Here is a 26,238-nt window from a genome sequence, read left to right on the forward strand (position 1 = left end):
AGAATGAAATGGCGGACACCGGTGGACCGAGCTTCTATAAAGTGGGAGGGTCCATCTAGGGGTGGGTCGAGTGGTAGTGGGGGAGTGCATAGAGCTATGGGGGAATGTACTAAATGGGCATTTTTCGACTATGACGTCTATTTCGGGGGAAATTCCATTGGACGCACTTTAGCACATAGTTTCTGAAATAGAGGAACCACAACAAATCGCGGGAGTGATTTTTTTCCAGAGTTTTTGGGACGGTAGACATGCCAGATACCCAAACTAATGTGTAGAAGCACTACAAAAGTGGAATTTTCATAATATGTCCCCTTTAAATGTACCATCATTTCAACTTATTTCATAGCTTTTTTTCCATCGGAATAAAATGTTATTTAACTGATTTTAAACCAGCCTGATTATTAATCGACCATGCCAATAATGACATAACAAAAAATTTACACTGGATCTGCATTTAATGATTTAATCTACTGGAACTGTCTTCACTCAAACTCTGCAGGTGTGTGGTTTGTGTTTGCTTCGTAATTTTGCATCCTTGCGTTGGATTTACATCATCTAGTTTCTTTTTCTTTGTCTCTTCAATCAATTGGAATCTGTGTCATTTTGTGTCTGTCTATTTGGGATTGTTTTTGTCATTCCGCAGTTGTTGTGCGTGTTGTCTTTTTTTTGCTTGTTTTCATCTCTGTGGTTGTTTGTCCCTTTTTGTAAACACTTTTCTGACTTTTCTGCATCATTTTGTCTCATTGTCTCTTTTGGTCTTCTTTGTTTTTGTGTCTCTTTAATAATTTTGAATCAATGTATTTTTGTGTCTGTCTGTTTTTAGTTGTATTTCATCTTTGTGATTTTTATCTGTCAGTTGCTGCGTGTCTTTATAGTTTTTATGCATTTTTTGTTGCATTTGTTTTTTTTGTCTCTTTGTGGTCGTTTTGTATCGTTTTACATTTTCTCTGCATCTGTTTTTGGTCTTTCCAGACTGGGCACGTAGAAAGCACTCCTGCATGATACACTTGATGTATTTGTGGTCATTTCTCTTCCATGTGGTTTTGTGTCTCTCTGGGAAATGTTGCAGTTGAAGACCAGTAGTTGCCATAGTTACCCTTTTGAAAACCACAACTTATTATTTGTCAGAAAGAACCAACTTCTTTCATTATTTCTTTCTTTGAAAGAAAAAAAATACAAAGACGTGTCCTTTTCCAACTGTGTTGTTTATTTCAACAGATTAAACACAGTAATATTCATGCAATACTTTTGAAAAAAGAGAGAGTTCTGAAACATTTAAATTCCTAAAACAAAAAAGACTTTATGTTTTCTACATTCGTCCATCACGACCCACTCTAGCTTTCTAATGAATAATACTGTGAACAGACTAGAATAAAGGTTAACAGGGCCGTAAAATATCAGGTAGTTTCCCCTGAACACTGAATTTAAACTTTATCTTACTCCTGCTAAAGTACAGTTCTGTTGGCATGTTTCATTTTAAGAATATTTCTAGGCTTATTCTTTACTTTTCAGGAAAAAAATCTCTTGAGTAATTATGTTAAGGTCAATTGACTAATTCATTCACCATGCAAGTGGGAATATTTCAGATTATTAAAAGGTATGTATGTATCTAATTGTCAGGTTCCCAAGTATTTGGTTGTTGGAATTAATCTGAGGACTGGTTAAAAAATGAAGAAGAAACCTGATTAACACATTGCTGTTGACCACAAGTGTTTGTATTGATGGTTGCTACTGTACAATGGGTTGACGCATCACAGGTAAACTCGAAAATGACATTTTGTATGAAAAAAATGGTACACGATACATAAATCTACGTTCATGAGCGACCACAACAATATGAGGATTCATATTTTTTAAGTACAAGCTGTGTGAAAGTCAGATTTGTTTTTTTGTACAAAATTAAAACTTTCCTCTTGATATCTCAGAGATGAAATAAAAAAGGCAGCTTCTGATGTCTGCTGCCACTCAGTGAATCAAATCATAAATATATGCAGTGGACATAAATAAATAATTTAACCTTAAATAAAATAGAAAGACATAGACTTCACAGAAACATTTCTACCAAACATGACAATGGTGCACGACAATAAACACACATTAGTACCATCAGTCTTGGTTGATCACATTTTTCTCTTTTTTTCTCAAAGACTAGTTTAATCCAAACGTTTGAACATATTGCTTCTGGATTATTGTTTTTCCAGTGAGATTCACATCTTGTTTTATTTCAGTAACGTTAGTAAAGAGCACAGGAGGCTAGAGGGTGTAATTGCCTCTCTGGTAATTTCCTCAGAGTCTGTCGTCATCAGAAATTATTCAAATCCAAAGTGAAGCTGCAACAACGTGTACATCAGTCTCTTGATAGTTTCTTCTTTACCAAGCACCTGTCACGCCAAACATTTTTTCTCCTCCTAGCACTCGGAGAAATCGCTGACTTCGGCTCACACCGGACTCACACGTGAGCATGTCACCTGTAAAGCAGCATCAACCTCTACACGCAGATCTCGAAGGGTGTGGCCACCAGGATGCGTCCCCTTTCGTTGTTTTCCCTGTTGGCCCGTTCATAGCTGCTGGTGGAGGACGGTGAGCTGTTAGTGGACATAGAGGAGTAGTGGGTGTCCATCATGATGCTTCCCTTTGCCGCCACGCAGGCAGGTGACAAGCTCTGTTGCTTCAGTCTGTCCACCAACACGTCTTCTTCAGATGAGGACGAGCTGATGTCCAGTGGAGGAGCGCTGCTCACTAAACCTCCATTGATGTTGCTGTTTCCGTTCTCTGTGTCCAGCATCCAGCACTGGTTGAAGTAGCTGAAGACTTCTTTGACGGAGCAGCGTCGCTCCTGCTCGATGGAGAGGAGCCTACGGAACATTCGCAGAGCATCATCGGTGAATCGGCGCCACTGTGAGGGCACCGTGGCCGTCCGGCGACGCTGCCAGCGCACAAACTCCTCATAGAAGCCGTCGTTCGGCATGGCCTTCTCCCAGGGGAAGTTTCCTGTCAGCATGCAGAAGAGCAGCACGCCAAACGCCCAAACGTCAGTAGTGTAGTCCACACAGAAACCCTCATGTCGCGAGGTATCACACAGCTCGGGCGCTGTGTACGGGATCGTACCGCTCACACGCTTCACCGGAGAGCCGGCACGCCGTGTCATGCCAAAGTCTGACAGCTTAACCTTTCTGCACTCTTTGTCAAAGATGAGGATGTTCTCTGGCTTGATGTCCCTGTGGACCAGCTTCTTACAGTGCAGGTAATCCAGGGCGATCGCCACCTGGTGGACACAGCGCTTAGCCACCGTCTCAGGGAGTCCCACCTGAACACAGAGAGCAGACTCTAGGTGAAACCAAAGCTACAAACGAATGTACAGGTTATAAGATTACAGCCACTCTCCCCATCCAATGCTGATGCTGTGTTGTCCCGTACTTCCACCTCCTAGTCACCACACATAATTAGCAAATCAGATTTCTAGACTGGGTCATTCGTTTTTAAAGATTCCCTGTGCAGCTTTTGACCACTAGCAGCGCTACAGAGCTGTATCAATCAGCGTTTTGTTGTTTCAATATATGGCTATCAAGCTAGCAACCTTATCAAACTTGATAGCAAGCTTGCTACATGACAACTAAAATGCACAATAATGTCTGGTAAGACTGTACTTTGAGTTCCCCTTATTGCATTTATAAACTGTATATTTAAACATCCTCAAAACCACAACACAATCCTCTTTGATAATTTGTTGTCGGCAATTAAGTCATCCATCTTTATATAAAGACTAACAGCTGACTCTCAATTCAGGGGCTGCATCCTTCAGAGGCTGCATTTGCAATTTGTTCTCCTCAGATCCATATTAAGTCACTTTGAACTTTGACCACTGAAATATAATCACTTTATCTCTGAGTCCAAGTTCCTTCAAGCAGTCTTTAGGTATATGTGTGAGGTCACTATGACCTTTGACCACAAAAATCAAATCAGATCATCCTTAAGTCCAAGTGATTAATTGTAACAAATTTGAAGAAATTTACTCAAGTAATTCTTGAGATATCGCGTCCACGAGAAGGAAACGGATTGACTATTGGCTGTCGCCGGCGTGGAGGCATAAATACAAATGGGCATCAAAACGTTCTTCCCGTGTCCAGCTTCAGCTCTGTTGCTGGGGTAACAGCAATCAGGGTGGAAATAGCTGGTGACAGCGATCATGAAAATCGTCTGTAGACCCGAACGTCTAATTTCGGTTCGGCCTTTGCAGTCTACGCTGCCAAGGAAGAGGCGTCTTTGTGGGCCAGGTAGACCGCAATCCTCCAAAGGACAAAGCCTCTGCATTGAGACACAAACCAATTCAAACCAGTGCAGAAGAAGAGTGCAAAGCAAGATGACGTCATTAAAAAAGCATGATCAATTGGGCACTTGGATCAGGTGACAACACTTTTGATTTGCGACATATTCGGAAAAGTCATCATGCAAACATTTCTCTTCTGCTATAACCCCACACCTAATTATGATCTGTTTACTTCCACCCTGCAACCCAGCCTCTTCGCCTGTCTCACCTGTGGAGGGATAATGTCGAACAGATCCCCGGCCAGAGCATACTCCTGAGCGAAGATGTAGTACTCGTCTGTCTCGAAGGCGATGCCGTACATGTTGATGATGAAGGGGCAGGGCGACAGGTAGAGGGAGATGCTGTACTCTCTCAGGAAGCTCTTCAGCTTGGTGGTCTTCTTCCTCAAAAACTTCAGGGCCATTTTCGTGCCTGAAAAACACGGACATCGAACGGTTGTGTAACTTCCAATCACATCTCTCACTTCTTAGTCTCTTCCACACGATAAAAGCGTGTGGTGATTTATTTCACAGCCCCCAAACTGCACGAGAGGAACTTAATTAGAATCACTTCAAATTTCATGAATAATTAACATCTCCAGTGTCACTGTTAAACCTTGATAGCATCTCTTTTTTTGGGGCATAGCAGATTTATTCTGTAAGTATTTCAAATCCTCTGCTGGAAGTTCCCACAGCGACCAGGATGTTGCTGATCTGCTTTCATGTCTGGGATTTTGCCGTAAAGCAATGTTTACTGCTGCAAACATGTCCTCAAAGAGAGTCTGTAACAAGATTAGACATCCAAAAAAAAGACAGCCTCATTCTAGCCTGAAGTGAATCATTTCACTTGCTATAATAGTGTAAGGGCTGCACAAACTCACAGATATGTGGAGGGAGCACAGAGAGAAAGAGGACGTGCTTCAGAGGGCTCGAGTCACCTCAACAGCCTCTCACTGCCCCAGAACAAGAGGAGAGGGAAATCACCAGGACTAATCCGAGGGCTGGCAGAAAAACCCCAGACAATAAAGCTGGAGAGTTGCCACGTCTGCCTCTCCGTGTCAGCGGAGACGAGAGGGGACACTTCTCCAATACCACCGCCTCAGCTCTGCAAAATGCTGTGTGCGTTTTACAGCCATTTTAGGAAAGGTCAAAAGGAGGAGGGGAGCTTACCGTTCGTTTTTTAAGCCGTGATACAAGTAATTTCTACAACGCAATAACAAAATAATACTTTGTCACATCAGAACCACATTTATCAAAATATCGGGACTTTGAAAAGATTGAACAAGGAACTAAGTCTTTTCTGAAGACCCACACAGACTTGGAGGGAAATGGCCTCTTTAGTTGAGGAGGTTATTGTCGCTCACATCTATTCAAATGGGTTTTGTGATTTCTTTTTGGATCCAGGGAGAATGGGAGTCCAACAAAAAAAAAAGTTCTCCCTGCCGCTTATTCCCGAAATAATTTTCATCTTTATTCTCTTAATTGTGACTTTCTTCACAATTCTGACTTTATTCTCTTAATATTAAGATATTATCCACAAAATCTCTTTCTTCAATATGGCCCTAATTCTCCATCTTAAATCCCCCCATGTTGACAGGACATTTAGAAATAAATAGATGAACTTCACTCATGCACTTAATTTGGATACTGTAGTGATTATAATATTATATAATGTTGCTATGGATTCGGTGAGTTAGCTGTGGGTTACACCATGACCCCACCTGTTTTTGCCTAAATATACATATATTTAGTCAAACTGGCACCATTATCAGTTCCGTTTTTGCAGACAAATATATTTATTTGTCATAGAAGAAACTTACAAATGTAATGATTCTCATGCAAGTTCTGCAGTTAAAACTAGAATGTCACTAAGTAGAGTTTATACCAGACTTTTAGTTTGATGACATATTGCTATCACTTTTCATCAAGATCCATGAGTTGTTCTCTGAGATATAAGACTGTCTTCTAACAATGTTAAATAATGTGGGGGGGGGGAATTCCTGGATCTTCACCTTGATCCAGATCTGCACCCAAATATGTAAGTGTTCTTCTTCAGGTCCTGGCCCAGCCCTCCACAACATTTCATGGGATTCTGTTAAGTATTTTTTGTGTGTAATCTTGCTACCTAACTAACAAGCACATGTAAACAACCTAGTAATAATGATCTTCTTTCTATGATTTCTAAGCAGATTTACAGACATTAAACCTATTGCGGTTTCTCCCAGGATGTATACGTTTGTATACACTTCTGTATATACAGCTGAATCCTCAGGACCAACATGTTCACATTACTGCGAGATGAAGCTAATTTCAGGTTTCTTAGCAAGCTCATAAAATGAACATGCACGTGCAGCAACATTTATGTGTTCACTTCCACAAAATGTGCAGCAAAGTGTGATGAGCCCAGTGTGTTTCTCTGCAGTACAACTGTTGAGTAAATAACCACAGTCCTGTTCAAGATGCTGTGAACACATGTGATTCCCACAGGAGTGAGAGAATGTCTGCTTGTGTTGCAGCAGTTTAGTGTTTTCATGTAAAATGGGTCTTTGTTAAGTCGGCCTATTGCTAATATGCAAAGATAAACACCATCTGTTCAGCGGAACTCAGCTGCCGCCTGTGAAGCCACAGCTCCCAGTGTTTATTGGGCAGAAACAGAAGTTTTAAATTGACCCAGATTTAAAACCGTACTGACCCATAATGTTACTGTCAAAGGTTTTTATCTCTTTTCCATCCAATTGTTTCATAATTAGCTGCATCTCCACTCTGAACAACACTGTTTTTATCCAACACAAATTGGTCAATCAACCATCCGTATTTGGCACTTCGAAAATAAAGCCAACACATTTTTAATGAGCAGAATTAACTGTGTACTTCTGTGGGCAAATCAATGGCTCTTTCAGTGTTTATATTCTGCTCTCTCTGTACATAATCTATTAACAATATATATTATTTAGATTCTATTTAGATTTTTATATTTCTTTGCATTTAAATAAGAGGCAGGAGCGGTTCAGGAGATATAGAGGGTCGTCCATTAACAAGCAGGTCGATGGTTCAATCCTAGCCTCCCCCATCTCCTGTCGGCAATTCTGGCACTTAGATGCACTGTATGAATGTGTGTGTGTGGTAAATTGTTGTCTTTTAATCAGTGTTACAGCCGTAACCGTCCTCTGTCCATGTTAGTGTGTTGTGTCTCTATGCGTCTCTGTATCCTTTGGATTCTTGACAGATGCTCCTCCTTCTTCCTGGCTGGTGGTGGAGAGAAGGATCCGGATTGGAGCAGCATCAACGACAAGCCTCCAATCATGACCAATCACTTAAGGCTGGCGGTTCAAATTCTGTTCAGCTGGTCGGTCATGGTGGCTGTATTTCTATTTGCTTTGTATTTGTGTGTCAACAGCTTGCCAATTTATCTAATTTACCCTGAATTGTGTGAGAGCTGTCTTCTGGAGACATTAGGAGCAGGATGCTATTTTTAGTTGTCTTTTGATTTGAACCATTCGTCTTGTTAGCGAGGATTTATTTTCGTTTTGGTCTGGATTAGGTTGTTTGTGCAGCTCTTGTTAAGAGTCCTCTTTTTGTTATATATATATTTTTTATTTAAAATAGCACCCACCGGCTTGTTTTTCTAGTTTATTACCTGATTTAATCCCAAAACCGAGTTTCTTTTTATAACCCAAATCATCTGGTTTAATGTGACCTCCTCTTCCCTAGTGAGCCGGGTCATAACAATCAGGCAGATTTTCATTTGAATGTGAATTCAGGAAATGAAACTACAAAATGTCTCCATGGTAACTAAGCACATTACTCATGTCCTGTAATGTTTTGTATAGTGTGCCTCAGTGTTTGGTATCACACAACACAGCAAAATCAAACATCTTTAAATTCAGAACTAGATTCTCCCATTTGAGAAACCAGAGAATATATAATACTGGTTCTTGGAAAATAAGATATGTCTCTTCTTTGAAAGAAAAAAGGGTACGAAACTACACTACTTCACACAAAAAATATAAATTTATCTATAAACCTAATTATATTGAATGTCACAACCTTAAAGGGGACATATTATGAAAATTCCCCTTTTTTTTGTGCTTCTACACGTTAATTGGAGTATCTGGCATGTCTACCGACCCAAAAACTCTGGAAAAAAACAACTCCCACAGTTTTTAATGGTTCCTCTAAGTCGGAAACGTCATGCTTGAGTGGCTGCGAACGAGCTTCCGTAACATTCTCTCGTTACAATGAAATGGGAGTCTCTCTTACATGGCCTTGCCCCCTATGTGTTACAGACATTTCATTAAGACCCCTAGGAATGGTAAAATGGTCATAATATGTCCCCTTTCTTCCTATAGCAGAGCTGTGCTGCTATAATATAGTTCATTGTAAATTGTTGACTTTTAGGCATATTTAATGATGCACTAGTGCCCATTGCATATATCACATATTGCATAGTACATTAACATTCTTCAGATTTAGCCTCAAGTTTCAAGGAATCAAGGGTTGAAACCGATCTTTCCTTCAGTCTATTTACTGTGTTTCACTGTTGGCTCGACATTTATACTGAGACATTTATTCATGAGGTGTTTGAGGGCAGACTGATTCGGAGAAGATTTCCATGACACTCGCCAATAATGAAGGTTCTCATGCACCCAGAAAACAGCACGTTTAAGGGCATTTAGAAAATCTGCTTGACTAAAGGAAACTCTAAACAGGCAGTGTTGTGTCGGCCTTGCGTGCCTCATATAAGATCATGAGGTTCTGAGCAGATGGTCAACATTTTGGCTTTTAATGTTTCGAGGTTAATCTAAATTTCTGTTTTCAAAGTAGTCAATTAAGGAGGTCTGGATTTTGATCTTTCCTAAACTCTCTTTCTAAAAAGGCATCGTACATCACCTGCAGAGTTGGCTTTCAGAGTTTTTTTCTAAAAGAAAACGCTGAACAAGAGCACTGATCACATGTTTAAGAGGAAACAGAAAAACACTTTGATCTCAGTAGATAATGTTGCTGTGATACCAAAGTGAAATGGGGCCTTTTAAAGCTGCACTCTGAACGCTCTGTACGTAAAACGCCTCCATGCTCCTGCTCTGAATCTCAAAGTTTAGATCCATAAAATTGAAAAATATCCCATTTTGTCCAACTGCAAAATCGGAATTCATTTCTGGAGGGAGGTGAGTTTTTTTATCCACCCACAGGAGAGAATGTGCTGGAGCTTAGAAATGTAACCATGTCTCCGGCTCCATCCAAAGTAAGATGGACTAAACATTGGATCATCAAACACAGTAAGTCTTCAGGTAATTATTTATTGTTATTTATTTGAAGTGAAAGTAGCAAGAACACACTGTTCATAAATGTTGCTTTATGTGAAGCACTTCGTGTTGCATTTTATTGCATAAATAGTGCTTTATAAATAATGATTGTTATAATTACTGTTGTTATTATAACCATTGTTGTTTGAATACCCAAGTATACAAGTTTAGACATTCTTTTTCAAACAATGGCTTTCAGATGGAAAACTGATTAACCTCCTGGCAGCACTATTGACACTCCCCATCATTACTTCCTCAGGTTCCCAGAAACTGACTCGAGAGCTGAATAGATTAGTTGATTGATTAATTATACTAAAACTAAATTAATTAACTTGTTAATCATTTAACTCTTTTCTTTTTCAAAACATTCTGATTTTGACCTTCTCCAATATTCCTATGGGACAGTTTTCTAGATTTCAGTGATGGCAAACTTTGTGGGGTCCAACAAAGAAAAAAACTATTAAATTATGTAAAAAATGTATTAATTAAATAAATAATTATTTAGTTGCAACACCGCATTACCTCTGATTTTGTGGACAACCAGGTCCACTTTCCCGTACGTGCCCTTGCCAAGTTCACGGACGACCTCATAGTATTTGTTGATGTCCAGTTTTTCCAGGTTCTGCGCTGCAATCAGCTGTAGTTCCTCCAGGATGTCGATGGAGGCGCGGGAGCCATGGGGCAAGGAGTTCATTCTTGCGGTGGGGTGGGCCGGGGGCTGAGGGCAGGTCTGGAGAGGTTCCTGTAGAACAGGAGGAGCAGGAAGGAAAGCAGGGTTCAAAACGTGGAACAGTATCCACCCACAACCCCATTCCCACAGACCCCGTATTGTGACACACACAAACACACACACACACACACACAAATTGTTATCACCATCACAGGGAAATGAGAAAGCTTTGTGTGCACACCAAATTATTTGTTATACAACCCGTGGTTAGATTTTTTTCCCCTGATCCAGTACAAAGAATTTACAAAAATTAAAAATGAGGTGTCAATAGTGTTCGTTTGCACTTTGATTTCATGGCTTTTCTACAACAAACAAGAATAATTAAACTACAGCAAGGCTAGGTTTGTTGTTCTGCACTAAAATTAAACAAACAAGTTACTTGATGGGTCTTTAGAGGACTGTTAAGTTATCAAAACTATCTTCAAACCGCAGGTCAAACCTTTTCAAGAGAAAAGCTCAACAATTCAATGTTTTGAAGGGCGTTGAAAGTAGGTTGCCTTATAAAAAGACGTGGGTATAACATAAAGTATAACGTTTGGCTGATGTAAACACATCAGTCAAATACAAATAATACAATGATTTTAGCACAGAGAAATACATTCTAAAGATCCTACTCCTTCTGACCAAATATGATTCCACTCAGTCGCCTGATGCCTTCCATTCTCAGCAAATCCGTCTCCTCTTCCTCCCCTTTCTCCTACTGCTACTGAGGGAGGAAGCCAAACCACACCAATCTGCTCTATCCTCTGCTGTTCATTAACCCGTGGTGACCTACATGTCTGAATGACTGGAGAAACTTTCACAGCCCCGATGGTGCAGCAGAATTGCACCATCTCTCAGTAACAGGGATGAGAAAGTGTCAAATGAGACAGGACTCGAGCCACGTCCGGTGCATCAGGTCCATCTGTGCCCTCTACAAGACAGTCCTTGTCTGCAATGGGAGCGTGTGCAAAGATGTGCTGACAATGTCCAAGTAGAATGTGTGAAAACAAAGAAACCAAATAAACGTATACATGATGTTTCACTGATAAAAACTGCGGGGACATTTCATTCAAGGTAAACTAAGAAAACTGTGGCTCCTCATGAAAACATCGTCTTTGTACTAGTTGTCAGAGCAGACTGAGACATTTTTTATGACGAAAGACATAGCATAGTAAGATAGAAAATGTTTGACAAAATTTAAAGTGTAGTAAGTATTAAAAAAAGTTTATATTTATGGCGCATTTTAAGGAATCGAACCGCCAAACTACACCATTAGCTGCAGCCGCCCCGAAACCCCTGAATCATGTGATGAAATTCATTCTATCGTAAGGCATCAAAAATGACATTATATATAATATTCTAAATATCAATTCATAAAAAGGCATATTTGGCTCATGTTATGAAACAGGAAATGCACTGTGATGTCACTGAGGTCAGTGCCAACTGTGATAATTAAAAATGAGATGCAGAGACACTAGTGCTCTTCAGAACAACAACCCCCCTCAGAATGAAATGTCAGGGATTACAACTTGAAGGTCAATACATCACGTTAACGCTCCTTGGGAATTTGAGAACACTGAGTTTACGTCACAAAATCTTTTAACTAACAAATTAAACTGAGTTGTGTTGCCGTAAACACAAACTGTATGTGCTGAGTGTGAAAGTAGAACAAGCACGTAAAAATGAGGAGTCAGCTGAGTGCAGGAGAAACCGTCAGTCACTGGTACGCTCAGCGTCTGTCTGACAAGGTCAATAAAACACAAATGGATGCGGCAGACAGGGTTTCTAGCTGCAAACACATGCATCTTCCTTTTACAGTCGGGTCTCGTGATTAGAGTTGTCCAATTAAAATTCAATCTCCGTTATAAACTGTGACTGTTTTGCACAGTTTATCTTCACAGCTTCGCATCACAAACTCCACATTATCAACATGATATGTTGAATTGGATTTTATTGCTGCTCCTACAGCTCTGATTGGATTTGAAAAGCGCTTGAAGAGCGGTTCATCTCACCTCAGCATTCAGCATTTTCTAATGAGATGCTGGCAGCTCTAGGAGGGGCTCATTCTTTACACAGCTCTTTGATCCAGCTCTTGCCATTGAGCACAGCATACTCTTTTCAAAAAAGGAGCAGAATGGTTACTCTGCAAATGTTACAATTAAAGCTCCTCAGATGTTATCAATAATAAGAAGTATGAATCCTTACACCTGTTTTTATGTGCCTCTTCAATTCAGTTAAGACAAGGTCACTGAGCAGAAACACTTGAAATTCAAGGAAAATAGAGGATACATAAAAGTACACACTTGGAAGGGATGGAAGAGTTCATGTATTGATGTAAATGGATAAATGTAACATAGTACAGTGGAATGTTAACAAACTGACCGTTAAGCCTTTGGCTCAAACATTATAAGAAATGTTGAAGGAGGAACAGATGCAGAGATAGAGATATTCCTAATATTATTGCAACACATATTTCCATCTCACTGCACCTTCTTCATCTGCAATGGTTTCTTTTGCAACATTCACAGGTTTTGCAGGTTCTTGTTCATTTGTCAAAAAAGTAAAAGCACAACATTCATTTTGTTGTTGCAATTCTTTATATGGAGATGAATTAACGAGCTTTCCATTTGAAAAGTTAAGAACTTGGGTCTGAAGATCGTGTCAAATGCTTAACAGACATCTGAAATAGCCGAAGTGCAATGGATGTAAATCAGTCAAACTCATTCATATACCACACACATGAACAGTAATGAAGTAAATTCATTTTATGAGATACATTGAGTATGAAATCTTCCTTGCAGACAAACCAGGTGGGATGAACACAAAGTTTTATAACTTCACTCAGCACCATAGTCAGTTTATAAAAAGCTCTGCACACAAAGTCCAGCATACAAACAATAAAAAAGTGACAGTATATTGTAGAACTGTTTGAGGACAAGGAATAATTCTGCAGTAGCTCTGGAGCATTAACACATGACAAGAGAACAGCCAATTACAACCAGGCAGGTTTAGAATAGGCACTAGTTGATCCAAATCAACAATATATCTTCTTTGTTTGTTTATTATTATTATTCAACCTAGCAAGGAAAACCTCATGTGAAGCATCTTGGATATTGTGAAAACTCTGCGTGAATCATTTAGTTCCTGATACATTGAGCTGCTACGACTAAAGCCCTGAGAAACCATTTTGTTGAAAGCTACGACATCTCAGCAGGACAACATGTTTACCGCTGCCAGTGCCTTGTTTTATTTTTGGCTCCCTTTAAGCATGGCAGCCTTGACATGTATGCATGTATTATGTACAGGTTCAAATGTATTTCTCTCTCTCAGCCGATAAGATGCTGAGGAAAAGTATACGCCCATAAGTGCTCTCACGTTACCGTCTTATCAAAGAACTTCGGGATGAAAGAAGTCGCGAGCAGCACTAATTAGAAGCATCTTCGGTGCGCTGCAGCTCCCAGGAGCTCCTGTAACCGTGCCACAGCTGCTTCCTATAGGCCCTCAAGGAACACCAAGCCCTGTTTGCCTTCCCGACAAGAGGGGAGGAGAACCGCCCGCTGTCTCTTTTCAGTGAAATGCTCATCAGTAATCAAAGCACAGCTGGAACTCAGCCAACCTGCCTTGCGTCATTGCCGCTCGTCTCCACTTCTGCACCTTCATACAGGAGGGGAGTTGGTGGTTCAGTTTAAATGCAAATGGAGGTCCAGGAGCTAAGACTGTTAATGAACATCCACATATCTTTTTACACCAACAACAGGAAGGTGTCATTCCTGACATAACTACTGGATGATCTGCTTTAACTTTTCAACAGTTCCTTCTAAGCTAAGCTTCCTATTAATGTTAGAATCTGAAAACTTGTTGAACTTCAACTGTTGATTTTCCAATTGTTAAATGGACCATTTACTTTCTATTTTGGTTACACATCTTAAGATAATACAAGGAGCTAGTATGAAGTTTGTATATTTATTGTGTTCATGGACAAATATTTGATAAAGGAGGTATTTTCATTGAGGAGTACCACGAGGTTCAATTCTTGGTGCTCTCCTTTTCAGTCAGCTTTATATTTGATTTCACTAACTAATCATAATTTGACATGTATGTCCGCAATATGCACAATTTCTCTCAATTTCTAAAATGGTCAACCTCAACATATATGATCGGCATATGGACTGGAGCTGCACATTCACTTTCTTTTTCTCTTTTGGCTGAAAATGAAAAAACATGGTAAAAATGTTATTTTTATTTAATATAAAAATCAACAAAGATAAATTAGAATTTGGACTTTTATTTATTTGTTCAAAAAATAATGAGAAATCATGGTACCTTGGATGTTGCTAAAACCTTTTGCAAGGATCAATCTAAAATTAAGTTAAGTATTCTAGTTATTTATGTATATATAACACACAATACATAGCGTATATCTACTTCACAAATCCATATTGATCAGGCATGATTGGCTGGATTATTATTAAGCCTCTCAGGTAGAGCTGCCCTCTCTATCAAATTGCAGCTTCATGTTTCAATAAAAAAAGAACTTCCTCCTGACGCACCAGGATAGAGCTAGACAGATATTTTTAGATTGAGTATGATTTACACTTCCCAAGTATATCATTATCACAAATGACTGTCACGTGCATTCAGAATCAGAGAAGCCAATGATCATTGTTTGTACATCCATGAAGATAATGCCGAAAGAAACTGTGAACGGTAGTTGCTGTATTTGTATTATGTATTTTGAATGATGCTAATTTGCAACTGTGTAAACAAACATATGTTTAAGTTACAGTTTTAGTAACTGAATTCGCACTTATTCTATTCTAGCCCAAAGCATTACGGGAAACATATTTCCAAAAGTCCAATTTAAGACCAAAGCAAGACACATAATTACAGAAATCCATTACATTCACACTATTGTGAATTTAAATAATATTTAAAATTAAAACTTTCCAAGAACATATAAAGTATGACTCATAAAATAAGTATCAACTTATTATACTGTGAATTCATTCGTTGTGAGCTGCCGTTTTGAAGACTCTTTTTTGGCATTTTGTCCAGCGCCATCTAGGTTTTTTAAAGTAACCATATTTGAAAGAGGGGGGGGTGGAGCCTGGCCGAGAGCTCTAGGAAGCTGCACGCCCACCTACATCTAGGATCCGCAACCATTGGACGTTATTAACTGCCAATCACACAGTATCACCTCAATTACCGTGATTTATCGACTTTTTGACTCTAAACAGCACCATAATTAACAAACTGAACATCATGTTGTATTGAAGGACACGATTGACAGCATAAACTCTTAAGGAAAACATTAACTGCAATATAAATCAACTTTCTCATAGACTTCTATAGGAACTGACTTCTTTTAATAACCAGTTAAGTCATCCTCTACTTGTCATTTGAGAGAGTTTCAGGTAAATCTGCATTGGCATCACTTTCCTGACCTGGAGTCTATAACCAGACTATGGCTGTGGCACCTCTAAAAGCCTGTAAATAAAGAAAATATCATAGTGCATCATAGTTAAGACTGACTGGTCTAATTTTCTAGTCACAGAACATGGAACTATAGAAGTCAGAGGATTTATTTTACCTCTTCACACAAAGGAGTTTGTGCAGGCTTTTATTTGGTGCAGACTTCAGCTCCTGCACTGCAATGCACTCGGGTATCCCAAAAAGTCAGTAAATCAATGGCAGCTCGTACAGAATGATGCTGGCTCAGTTTTGACTGGAACAAAAAGCATAGATCGGATTGTTCCTGTTCTAAAGTCCCTGCAGTTTTTCAGTTAGTGTTGGATAGATTTTAAGATCATGGCATGTGTTTACAAATCTATTCAAGGCCCCGGACCATCGCTGATACGCTGCCAAGATACAGTATGTACCTGGTGACTCAGATGCACAGACATTGTGCTGCTCGCTTAACCAAAATCTAAGACCCAAAATCAGGCAGAAATCTAAGAAGCTGCTTTCTTCATGTTTTGGAGAACATCAGTTTATTCAGTTGCCATTAAAACAACACATGACGGACAATCAACATGACTAACCTGATAAAAGTGCTGCGTAACCGTCTCTCTCTGATTGTGCATTAAGCACTGCAGGAAGCACAAAACTGCCTCTGCCACCTCATTTGTGCCCGAGCCAACATCGACTTGTAAAAAAGATCAGCACCCAATTAATCATTTGTAATGTTAAATCAATACGTCGCCCAACTGAAAAACACTTAATGAACAAGTGCTACCGTCTTGAACAATATGTGGCTCCATAAAAGTATTGAGGGCTGCAAAGGGTTCCAGAGAGAGGAGACAAAAATCTATTCATCATCGCTTGTTAAATAAAATTTGAGGAGGTTCTGTGGACAGTCTGCTGGTCGATCCCCCACTGGAATATCTCAATAACCAACGCATGGATTGATGTGGAATCTTCCCTCAGGTTGAATTGTACAACTTTTAAAATCTTAGTTGTGATAAATCAAAGCCAATCTGATCAAAGATCTGAAAACCTGACAGCCTATGCATCAAATCCCTACCTACACCTCATTTACTCAAACAAAATGCAGGTGCATGCATGTCTTTTAAATGTCTAAATGGTTCCTTCACCATTACCAGGAGAGGAGTTAAAAGCATGTGTCTACTCCAGAGTCATTTAAATTTATGAATGCTGATAAAAGCGAATAAATTTTTTGATCAGTGGAAAATGGGCTTTAGTGATTAACACAATCATGAGACGCATGTGGCATGTTTTCTTCTTAAGATACTTTCTAGATCCCAACGGCAAAATTTGAGCATCCAGCAACTTATATGACAGTTAAAGAAGAGCTGAACAGCAGGAACACAAGTTGTAAAAAAGAAGAAGATGATTTGATGTGCTCCTACTGTACGGTTCAATCGTCAAGCCATGACCTGACTGGTCACACTGGAGGTACCAGTCCCCCTTTTCCTTTCACGATGCAGACAAGTGGAAAACACTCTGCCTTGACCATATGTGCTGTTCTTGTGTGCCGACACGAGCCGATAAACTCTGGCCACAGGTCAACGAGCCTGGCCTCCATGTTTTCTGTCCATATGACGCATTGTGTCGTCATGCCCTTGTTTCACTTTCACTGTTTTTACATTTCACTCAGGCGCAGTGAGAAAATAAAAGGTGCTGACGAGTTTGCTGAATAGACTTGTGGCTAGGCTATGCTTTAACAGTGTAAGAGCCTGACTGACAAACGTTTTTACCATGTCCTTAATTGAACTGACCGTCTGGCGGTCAGGAGCACCATGTCCACCGTATGATATTAGGAGCTTGTTCTTGTATCCAAAGCGTCACCTCCACCTCCACTTACAAATTAGTTCTGTGTGATATAAAACATTAAAAGCCAACAACCCAAAGAGCTTATTTTAATGGAACACACTAATGCCCGTGAAACCAGTCATGCATCATCAGGTGCGACCACATGAGAATGAATATGGAAAAAAAACCAGAGGAGGAAGAATGACATCTGTTTCACCGAGTCCACAAAACAACGACGCGACAAAGGAAATGAAATCTGAGCTGCTTGACTCATACACTCTGACGGCGCAGGCAGCTCGGAATCAAATGAAGATCTGTCGTCTCCTCTGTCAGAGGCTCTGCTGCAGAGCTGAATGTGATCTGAGGAGTAATCCTGATGCTGAGCTGCTCGTTTTCCAACAGAACAGCAACAGTCTTTGATCTTTAACAACAAACTGAAGATGAACTGGTTGTTAGTTATTGTTGCTTCAGCATAAAATCAGAGGCAGGTAAGAGTCGCTGATTCGACAGAAGTGGATTTTGAGCTCTGCCAGTCAGGCAGGTTTGTTTTAATTACCTGATTTTTTTTTTACCTAAGACATTTGTTCTTTGCTTTAATAGGAAGAGACGGCTTCGTAAACACAGTGGATCTTTTGTATGCTTGACTGGAAATTGAAGGCTTAAAGAGCTGAAATGACTCGTCAACTGACAGAAAAATACTGAATATATATGGTAAATGGTTTTGATTTTGTATTTATATAGCGTTTTTCTAGTCTTTATTACCACTCAAAGCTCTTTACAGTACAGTTTTACGTTCACCCATTCACACACACATTCATACAGTGCATCCATTAGCAGCACTTTGTTGTTAAAGGAAAGCTGCAATATGTGATTTAATAATTCAATAAATCTCTTTTCAAACAAATATCAAGATTTCTCTTTTTACTATTTTTGGATTTAGAAGAAAAAACAGAATATATAGGGTGGTAGGGGATAAAAGCAATAACTGATATATTGGTTATTTCCTTCAGTTACTCCTAATGCTAAAGAAAAAAAACACTAATGTTCTCTGGTTTCAGCTTCTCTCTTAAACCAGAGAATATAAGACAAGATCAGCTATATTTTCATCATTTTATGACGACAATTCTCTGAATGAATAGGTTTTAGCCTTTTGTTTGAACGAGACAACGAGACAAAAATGTTTCTGTGACATTCACAAAATAAAAAACTGAAACTATTCCACTATTAATTTTGGTTGCAATCAGGAGTTGAAGTGGGCCTGAACGATCTGGGACATGCGCCTTCAGTTAATAGGTAAATAAATCTGATCTGGCAGATTCATACATAACAATATGGGCAGGTGGACCATCAAAAAAAGTCCATTAGGTTTTCAGGGGCTTTATCTGTGATCTGGTCATCAGACCTGCTGACAGAACATATAAGACTTCTGCTGCTGTACTTGAGCACTTCTCTTTAAGCAGCTCCCTACTGCAGTAACTGAATCATCTTTTCAGTCATTTTTCAAACAGAAAATGTCCATAATCTGCTTTCTTTGTCCAACAACAAACTGAAGACACTGTGGTCTCTGAGGTGCTGCATTTTTCAGACGGTTTATAGTAGAGGTGATCTTTAGATTAATCATTTTGCTAAAACGTGCCAATTGCTCATTGGTCATGTGTCAGCATGACCCTCTGAGACTGAGTCTAATGACCACTTGCAGGGGGAGCAGTATGATCGTGTTTGTTAGATAAATATAAATCAGGCTAATTTAGCCGGTAACAACTATATTCAAGACTCACGACAGCAGGCAGTGTGAAGAAACAAGTCAAGGCTGTAAAGTGTTTTGTTGTGTGTGACATCACTAATACTTCGGAAGAAGATTTTTCACGACAACTGGAAAGGTTCAAATCTGATCTTATGAAACTATATCTATTGTTTTTACCATTTATATTGAAAAGAAACAAAATTACTGGAGAGAAGATCCCTCAACAAATGTAACGTTCCGAGGCTGGAGCTTTACTTTACATTCATTCTAGATAAATTTAACAGTGCCCCTCTACACAATTCTTGTTTTGTTCAAATCTAAATGTGTTCAGTTTACAGTGAGCTGAGCCTTTGGGCAGGGTAGGCGCTGCTTCATCCTAATCTACAAATGTTCATGAAACTGCCTCAAAAGTGCAAATTCTGACTGAACGAAACAAACAAAACTATCTTTACCTGCTCAGTCAACAGTGAAAGTAGAGTAATGTTCCGTCATCAAGAGTGTTCACTGCCGTAACAGACTGTTCAAGCTTTCAGCTCCGTCCTCTCATTCTTACTTATTCAAGTCAAAGTCAGTGAACTTGACATGTGCAGTGAGACGTTCTAACTCTGCCCGCTGACACTAAACAAAACCAGTTGGATTATTTCTGCCCCGTGAGCGCCTCTCTCCCCTGGAAATGTTTGTAGAAGTAAAACTCCATCCTGCTGGCCAGCACAACTGTGTGTGTGGACGTGGCGCCTCGTGTGACAACCTGCAGTTTCGGCCCCGCTGGTGGGGGCCCCTGGTGGTCAGCTCCTGCGGCGCTCATGGGGCTTCGAAGCACATCAAAGCAACCAGGCTTCAACCGGTTCGGACCACAGCATCTGCAAACAGTGAGGCTTTGTGCCTGCACGCTCGGCAGCGCATCACTGGGCCGCTGCTCTAATGCCAACCCGATTCTGCCGCTGAGAACTCTGCGCTACAGTCAACATTTCCCTCTTTTGTCCCCTTTGATCTCAATCTCTTTCTTCCTGGACTCTGTCTCCTCTGTCTGCCGTGTGTACGTGTGCATCAGTGCAATGTGAAAACCAGCGTCTCACAATGAAACAGCTGTAGGACTAAAGATTATTGTCGGTGTCCATTAAGCTGTTGATGAGTAAGAGGCGGTGGACTAGTGGCAGAAACTTGGACTATGGGCAGAAAAGGTCTCTGGTTCGACTCCACGGAGAAACAACAAAAAGACGAACCTGGATTGATCTGTCCAAAAATCCAAGAGGATTCTCCCTACCCTGTCTAGTGCCCGTGAGCAAGGCACCTTACTCCCCCAACATCTGCTCCCCGGGCGCCGTACATGGCTGCTCACTGCTCTGTGTGTCCTGCACCAGATGGGTCAAAAGCAGAGGTTAAATTTCCCTACCTGCATGAGTGTGCCTGTGCATGTGTTTGGGACAAATAAATGCATCTTAATCTTTGGTTCTCTGTGAAATATCAAACATCTTGACAAAATTAAACCCAAAGTTCCCAGAGAGCGGACTTTCACTTCTTCTTCTTCCATTGGGATAAGGAGGGAGAGTGGATCGTCAACCTGAGGGAAGTGAGGTTACAAGTTTCAACCTGATTCCCCCATTCTGTGTGCCGAAGGGTCCTTGAGCAAAATGCTGGTCCCTTAGTTGCCCTGGACGGCTGTGCTGACAGGGTGTGAGAGATGTGTGATAGAGGAAGTGCTGCACTGCACTGTATGAATGACTGTGTGAATGGGTGAACTATGGTGTAAAGTGCTTTGAGCCATCCGAGACCAGAGAAGTGTGATGGAAATAAAGGCCATTTATCATTCTAAACAAAAACTCAAAACCTCATTTAAGTGTCTCTGGTGACACTTTCCTACGGAGGCCCTGAAGTGAGAAATCACAACAAATCACATAAAGTGTGAATCAGCTCTGCAGACACAAAGCATTGCTTCACATCCTTTGTAGCTGCAGTGCATGTGACCCCAGGCAGCACTGGGGTGTGTGCACGTGAGCATATGCACAAATGCAGAATATACGTCAATAATTTTACAAATGCCAATAACCATATTAGACGTTCAGTGATTACACAAACACACACACGTGCAGCTAGGACACAATAGCTCCACAGCAGCTCCATTGTTCTGCTCAGTCACTGTTAGGTCACATGGTGCAAGTTAAGGAATTAAACTTACATTAAATTAAAATAAAAATAATAATAAAAACAGAGTTTAAATTAGCAGAACAAACAGTGTGAGGTCTTCATTGGCAGTGGTTCAGTGTGATGAGCGCACACACACAGCGGCGCAGCAACACAACAGCAGACACACAACCTCGGCTCAGTGTGAGGGTGCATGCATGAAAACACAGCTGGAGAATAAAGGAGCGTATTCGGTGAGAGATGTGTTACCTCAGAGAATGTGCAGCCTGCAGCATCAATCCTTCCACACGGAGTCCTCAGCTCCCAGGAACCCTCACACACCTGACCGACAGGGACGATCCGAACAGCAACACTATGAACCAGGGATTATATTTATGATGGGGATGGATCCTGCAGAGAGACAGTGAGTCTGAAGCAGAGACCTCCACCACCGCCTGTCTGTCTGTCTCTCTGTCTCTCAGTCTCTCTGTCTCTCCCTCTCTCTCTCTATTGTCTCCGCAATCGGCCGGCGGACACGCCCACCGCCTCCAACGTCCAATCAGGGCGCAGAGCGGCGTTGCGCTCCCCTGCGACGACGATGCCTTCATGTACCGTCTCATATTGGCGGATTGGTTTTGAACGAGATCGTCTGACTTAGTTTTTTATACCCTGCTTTGTCTGATCTCTTTTAATCCTTAAAGTTGGTTTCCCTGATGTTTGATTGTGAACCTGCAATTCTTCCTTTTTATCTTGTAAAGCACTCTGTAACTGTGTTTTGAAAGGTGCTCTATGAATAAAGATTATTAACATTAGATTTATTATTGTATTATAATTTATTTTGCTCATAATTTATTTTAATCTATCTTTTTTATTTGTATGGCTTCTAAATGTATGTCTGCAATAACTACTTAGCTGGTGTTTATTCACTGTATATGTTCTTCTTTTTTATATATATATATGTTACATATATATTATATATGTTTTATTTTTACAAATTTTTGCTGTTTTTCTTCTTTTATAGGTGCCTGTGTCATTAGTGTTCTTTGTGCGACATTTATGTGCGGCCGCTTATCACTGAACTGCTCACTGAAATCGATGTTTTTTGCAGCTCTGCAGCAGCAGCCGTGAATTAAAGTTGTGAGCTGTCAAAGCTAAAGTGACATTATGGTTTTTATTATTGTTTCCTTTGGTTAATTAATTGAGACTGAAGTTTCGCTGCTGCAGTTTGGTGCATAGACTGAAGTTTACTGGATTCATTCTGTCATCCTTCATCATCAGTCTGCAAAAAACTCTCTACTTTTATTCTAAATATCTACTATTTTGGTTATGAAATTCCCTTTTTCCTCATGTCTATGAAAATACAATCAAACTCAAATCTGTAACTGAAACATTAAATCAAACAATTACAACATTGGTGAAAATTAAAAGTGACAGTATATTGTAAAACTTTTTGAGGAGGACTCACTGGTGACAGGGAATAATTCTGAAGTAGCTCTGGAGCATTAACAAAGGACAAGAAAACAGAACATTCCAAGCAGACAGGTTTAGAGTGGGCACTGCCCCCAATAGAATAATATAATAATTATCACAATGTCTTCAAAAACAATAGTTTCCTGGCACCGTTGCTGCTTGGGCCCCAATAAGAAACACTCACTGAAGCTGTAACCTGTGACGAGGGACCATAAGAAGACTGCTGCTTCATTTTGAAGTGGAAACAAGCTGGAAAATTACCAGGATCCAGAGGACTTTATATGCAATTTATATTATATTATATGCAAATTTCCCCACTGTGTGACTAAGAAAAGATCATCTTATCGTATCTTATGCGAAGGACAAGATTCTGTAAACATTCACACCGTGAAATGTGTCACAGCTGCCGCCAGGAGACGAATAAGCCTGAAAGGGCCCATATTTCGTTTTGATGACTGTGATAAAAAAGTCTGCGGCGTGACTGTTTTCATACTTTTAAAATTCAAAGCATCATGAAGGAATTTGTTTTTTATGGGGACTTCCTGCTCTTGTACAAAAATGAAGCTTTATTATCTTGAACAAAAGTTTTGCCATCTTACGCTTCATTTGGAGCAAGGGTCTGCTCATGTTGGTGTGGAGCCATGGTATCGAAGTCCTGCTGTTAAACACTCTTGACCTAACGTAAGTCAGTCTCAGTCGTCAATCATGACGTTTCACTTTGTTTTATATCATATTTCCTCAATGACAGAAACAATCTTAGTGAAACATTTACTTAAAATGTTCTTTGACTGTGTTTGGTCCAGCAGGGGTTGATCAAGGCGATTTGGCTTCACTTTTGGGAGTTGTCATGTCGTCCATCTTTAAGTAAAGTCTCAATTCCATCCATTAATATGGAGGAGGATGATTTATGACCTCTACTGCAGCCAGCAACTAGGCTTTTCCTCCTGTGTGTGCCCTGTTTGTCCTCAAGGGACACCATAGATCAAGACCTCCTCAGTTGAAATACTGAGGAAATACTGCAGATGTTTAATTATTGAACATGAAGTCAGAGGATCATTTTAATTGAACTGATCCTGAGACATCTGGCGTGTTGCCACAGCAGATTGGTATTCTGCAGGCAAACAGATTAAACTCAGAGGAGACAACTTGAGGTGCAGGACGGAGGAAGCAGCAAGGAGAGAAAACCCATCCATGTTTTCTTTTTACTATCCAATCACCGCTGACATCATTCAGGAGTGGATAATTCAGTCACACCTCACAGTTAAATGTTCAAAGTGGGTCCCTCGACAGTTTTGCAGTCGTGTGCTCTCGATGCCCGGGATGAGAGCTCGTTTAAAAAATTGACTTTCTGACAAAACCTTAAATCAAACTGGGAGGAAAACATATCCTGGAGAAGAGGAATAGTAGGAGGAGGAGAAGGAGGAGGAGAGTGACGCAATTGTAGCTTTCTCCAGTGAGTGTCCTCACAGTCAGTTATTAGAAGACAGTGTATCTTAGAGGACACTGGAGCTTTTCCGACATGACTGCGGAAATTATCCAGAAAATTGGGTCAATTTCCAGAGCTTTCCTTTCACATATGAAGAACGCAGCAGGAGATTATCCAAAACAAATCTGGAAAATTCAACGAAAATATCCAGTCTTCATTGCATGTGTTTTCTTTCTTTCTTTCTTTCTTTCTTCCTTTCTTTAGATGTACAACAGATGGATGGATGGATGGAACGATAGATAGATAGAAATTTGATTTCTCTGTTTGTCTTCTGTTTAATCTTGTGATCCCCTGATGTGCTCAGGAGACTGAACGGGAACCAGTCGAATGTAAAGCTGCCTTTGGTTCAAACTGAAGGTGGAAGAAACTCTGCTGAAGGATTCTCTGCTACAGTTTTCCTGTGGGAGCTTTAAGAGCAGATCATTGGTTGGCAGTTGGCTCGTTATCATGACAATGTGTCTAAATGCATTGTCTGATCAATTCTCCTTGGGCAAGATTAATGACCTCCCAGGATTGGAAGGTTGTTGTGGCTGCTACTGTAGCTACGCCTCTTCGACGCAGAGCGAGTGTCTGCAGGTCAGGAAAACGATGCTTGTATTTAAACATTTTCTTCAATTGTTTGCCTGAATGTACCAGAAATCCTCCTGTTGTTGTATATGCCTCTGTCCCGGACAATCTCCTGCTGCATTCTGCAAACTGAACTAAAAAAATCCAGTCTGGGCATTTTCCAGAGTTTATTTCTTATTGTTTGTGATCGTTAAATGCTTTTAAAGTCATCATTTAATTGGATTAACACACACACACACACACACACACACACACACACACACACACACACACACACACACACACACACACACACACTGACTGATTAGTGATCCAGAGGAATTTGTGCCTCACATTTGTCCTCAATCGCACCCAGGCAGTTTATCGGTGAACAGCTGGGACTCCTTCAATCAAGGTTACAGGCAATCTCCCAGAATGCCGAGCAGCACTATGAACCCCCCTGCCCTGGGCTGACATCCAATGTTTTTTTTAATCTCGTCAGGAGTCAGACTCTGGGTAGCCAGTTACTGCCCTGTCTGTTGGAGCATCTCTTCAGATAAACGGACTCAATTTCCTGACTGCTACTGTGAGCGCAGAGAGGCCGAAGCCCAGGGACAGATCAGGTGAAAGATCGCTGCTGTTATGTAATTACAGACTAAAATGTGGCTGTGGCTGCATAGCGGGCAGTGACTGTGGGAGGGGTAACTAATCCAGACACCCTGGCCTGGAGCTGCAGCAGTGATTGACTGTTCTGTTGTGTTGGAACATTATTTCAGAAACCTGCTTCAATGGAATCCATCCTTGATCAAGAAAAACACCCTGAATTTTAAAATGTGAAGCTGCCTCCAAGTCTAATTAAAACTTCTGATAATGACAACTAACCTGTTCAGCTACAGGAGCCGCCATCATCCTATTAACAAGTGGAAGACAACATTGTGCAGTGTTTCAGTCTCCAACTAAAGCCTCTTCTCCATTCTTCAAATAACCCACTAACACCCACTAACATCTGGTGTTTGTCTACAATGGGAATGGGTACAATCTGCAGTCAGTCTTGGGTCATATCACTAGACAGGTTTTAATCAGCTCGGGGCAACATTCGGCAGTGATGGAAACATGACACCTCGGTGGGTGACCATGCTAATTAGGTAAAACCACGAGGTGAGAGAGTACATGAAGTCGAGTGGGATGCACCACAGGAAAAAACAGAAAGGCTAACTGCTCTACTGGCAATGGGAACAAAGTCCATCTCTTTTCATTTTTAGCCTTCTTTTGCTGTAAA

General features: G+C 40.5%; 1 protein-coding gene across 1 annotated transcript; it reads right to left on the reverse strand.

The window, feature by feature from the left end:
• Positions 1-1,186: 1,186 nt before the first annotated feature.
• Positions 1,187-21,921, reverse strand: unm_sa1261 (un-named sa1261). The gene is made up of 4 exons (XM_053443763.1): positions 21,728-21,921; positions 10,131-10,350; positions 4,536-4,738; positions 1,187-3,307 (listed from the first exon to the last, which is right to left on the reverse strand). The coding sequence occupies exons 2-4, from the start codon at positions 10,300-10,302 to the stop codon at positions 2,489-2,491; spliced, it is 1,194 nt and encodes a 397-aa protein (XP_053299738.1). The 5' UTR covers positions 10,303-10,350; positions 21,728-21,921; the 3' UTR covers positions 1,187-2,488.
• Between the last annotated feature and the right edge of the window lie 4,317 nt (positions 21,922-26,238).

The sequence above is a fragment of the Pleuronectes platessa genome, chromosome 16 (genome assembly GCF_947347685.1).
Source record: "Pleuronectes platessa chromosome 16, fPlePla1.1, whole genome shotgun sequence".
Taxonomy (NCBI): Eukaryota; Metazoa; Chordata; class Actinopteri; order Pleuronectiformes; family Pleuronectidae; genus Pleuronectes; species Pleuronectes platessa.